Source organism: Hylobates moloch, unplaced genomic scaffold, assembly GCF_009828535.3.
Source record: "Hylobates moloch isolate HMO894 unplaced genomic scaffold, HMol_V3 SCAFFOLD_8, whole genome shotgun sequence".
Lineage (NCBI taxonomy): Eukaryota > Metazoa > Chordata > Mammalia > Primates > Hylobatidae > Hylobates > Hylobates moloch.
The window spans coordinates 47,201,256-47,203,550 of record NW_026652283.1 but is presented as its reverse complement, the minus strand read 5'-3'; the positions used below and the strand labels follow the sequence as shown (position 1 = coordinate 47,203,550).

General features: G+C 48.9%; 1 protein-coding gene across 3 annotated transcripts in view; it reads right to left on the bottom strand.

Annotated features, from left to right (window-relative positions):
• Window positions 1-2,257, bottom strand: part of LOC116473111 (cytochrome b-c1 complex subunit 6, mitochondrial) — a 13,245-nt gene extending 10,988 nt beyond the window's left edge. For 2 of the 3 annotated variants that reach the window (XM_032160731.2, XM_032160733.2), the window contains exon 1: window positions 2,092-2,257. In XM_032160731.2, coding sequence (XP_032016622.1) covers window positions 2,092-2,145 — 54 coding nt within the window. In that variant the 5' untranslated portion in view covers window positions 2,146-2,257. The remainder of the gene's footprint in view (window positions 1-2,091) is intronic. The other variant, XM_032160732.2, reaches the window with a different exon arrangement.
• Between the last annotated feature and the right edge of the window lie 38 nt (window positions 2,258-2,295).

Genomic DNA, 2,295 nt, shown 5'->3' with positions numbered 1-2,295 from the left:
AAAAAAAAAAAGAAAAGAAAAGAAAAAAAAGAAAAGAAGAGCATCAGAAAATGAATAAATGAAGGTAAAATAAAAACTGAAGGTAAATGAAGGTAAAATAAACAGTGAAACGAACGACAGCAATGATACAAGGGATGGGGGGTGGAAATTAGGACTATTTTATTTTATTTTATTTATTTTGAGACGGAGTCTCGCTCTGTCGCCCAGGCTGGAGTGCAGTGGCGCGACCTTGGCTCACTCCAAGCTCCGCCTCCCAGGTTCACGCCATTCTGCCTCAGCCTCCCGAGTAGCTGGGACTACACCCCCCGCCCCGCCCCGCCCGGCTAACTTTCTGTATTTTCAGTAGAGAAGGGGTTTTACCATGTTAGTCAGGTTGGTCTCGATCTCCTGACCTCCTGATCCACCCGCCTCGGCCTCCCAAAGTGCTGGGATTACAGGCATGAGCCACTGCGCCTGGCCAGAATACCCTAGTTTAAAACTGACTGCTTAGGTACTTTCTTTTTCTCATCTATTGCAGTGGTGGATCTTGCTGACCTTTCTGAGGCAGGCTCCATTTCTTTCTTTCGTTTTTTTTTTTTTGTTTGTTTGTTTTTTTTTTTGAGACAGGGTCTCACTCGGGTTGCCTTGGCTGGAGTGCAGTGACACGATCACGGCTCACTGCAGCCTGGACTTCCTGGGCTCAAACTCCTGAGCAGTTGAGACCACCGGCGTTCAACACCATGCACCGGCTAATTTTTGTATTTTTTTGTAGAGACGGCGTTTCGCCACGTTGCCCAGGCTGGTCCAACTCTTGGACTCATGCTACCTGTCTGCCTCGGCCGTCCTCCTAAAGTGTTGGGATTACAGGCGTGAGCCACTGCGCCCGGCCTCAGGCTCTATTTCTTTTTAGAAATACTAAGACTAGAAAAATTAAGAGATAAATAAGTCTCCAATTATTCTGAACCCACAGCCCAGAATGGCTGCCCCGAAGTGACCAGAGAACAGACGGACAGGAAATGAGATTAGAAACAACTAGTAGCTGTGTCGCATAATGGGTTAAGAGTCCTGGTTCTGGAACCGCGCTACTTGGCCGCAATTCCTGGCTGCACCAATTTGTTAGCTGCATGACCTTAGAAAAGATATTTAACCTCTATGCTTGTTTCCTCATCTGTAAAAATGGCACTAATACTACCCAACACTTACTTCATAAGAATAGTGTGTAGATGAAATGAATTAGGGCCGGGCGCGGTGGCTCACGCCTGTAATCCCAGGGCTTTGGGAGGCCGGGAGGGCGGATCACTGGGTCAGGAGTTCGAGACCAGCCTGGCCAACATAGTGAGCGCCCCGTCTCTACTAAAAACACAAAAATTAGCCGGGCGTAGTGGCAGACACCTGTAGTCCCAGCTACTTGGGAGGCTGAGGCAGGAGAATCGCTTGAACCCAGGAGGCGGAGGTTGCAGCGAGCCGAGATCACGCCACCGCACTCCAGCCTGGGCGACAGAGCGAGATTCCATCTCAAAAAAAAAAAAAAAAAATTAATTAGTGCATATAAAGCACTTGGAACAGCAAGCAGTCAATAAATACTCATTATAGCAACACTCTTTCTCTGGGAAAGAGCTCCCTCTTCCATCACAGAATCACAGCGTACATTCCTTCATTGTCCCCAAAGACACACACCTTCCTCAAAGAAAAGGAAACCACAAGGCCAACTCTTCCGAACCTCCATAGAAGATGTGGTAGGGATTCCTAACCTGAGCTGGGGCAAGGTGGTCTGTTTGCTCCCCAAATCTGTGACACGCGGGCTTCAGAACATCTGACTGACTGCAAACATAGGTCATATTTTTACAAGACTTTAGTCCACAAAACATTTTGGCTCTCAAACCTTCACTACATTCACAGAATGCAGAAGCCGAGGCCCAGAGAAAAACTAGTCATCTATCTGTCCAAAGTCACCGGACGAATTCTGGGGAAAGGTCGAGGGAACTAGAGCTTCCAACTATGCAAACCCTAGAGGGTAAATTGGGGGCTAAGAGGGCCCCGTTGCGTGTTTTGGCGGGCTAGGTCCTGGGCTTCAGGGCAGAGAAGAGAGCCGAGTGGATCGCCTTGCCTTACCTCCTCAGGATCTCCGGATTCGGTAAGCATCTTTTGCTCGTCCTCCAGTCCCATGTCTGGCTACGGTTCTAGATTCAACACGAGCAGCAACAGCGGCACCTAACCCAGTTCAGGATTAAGAAGGACTTGTAAGGGTCACTCAGCGGAAATCCGGCGATCTGGCCGGAAGTGCGGCACACTCGTCGTGGTCGCGAACACATGCTC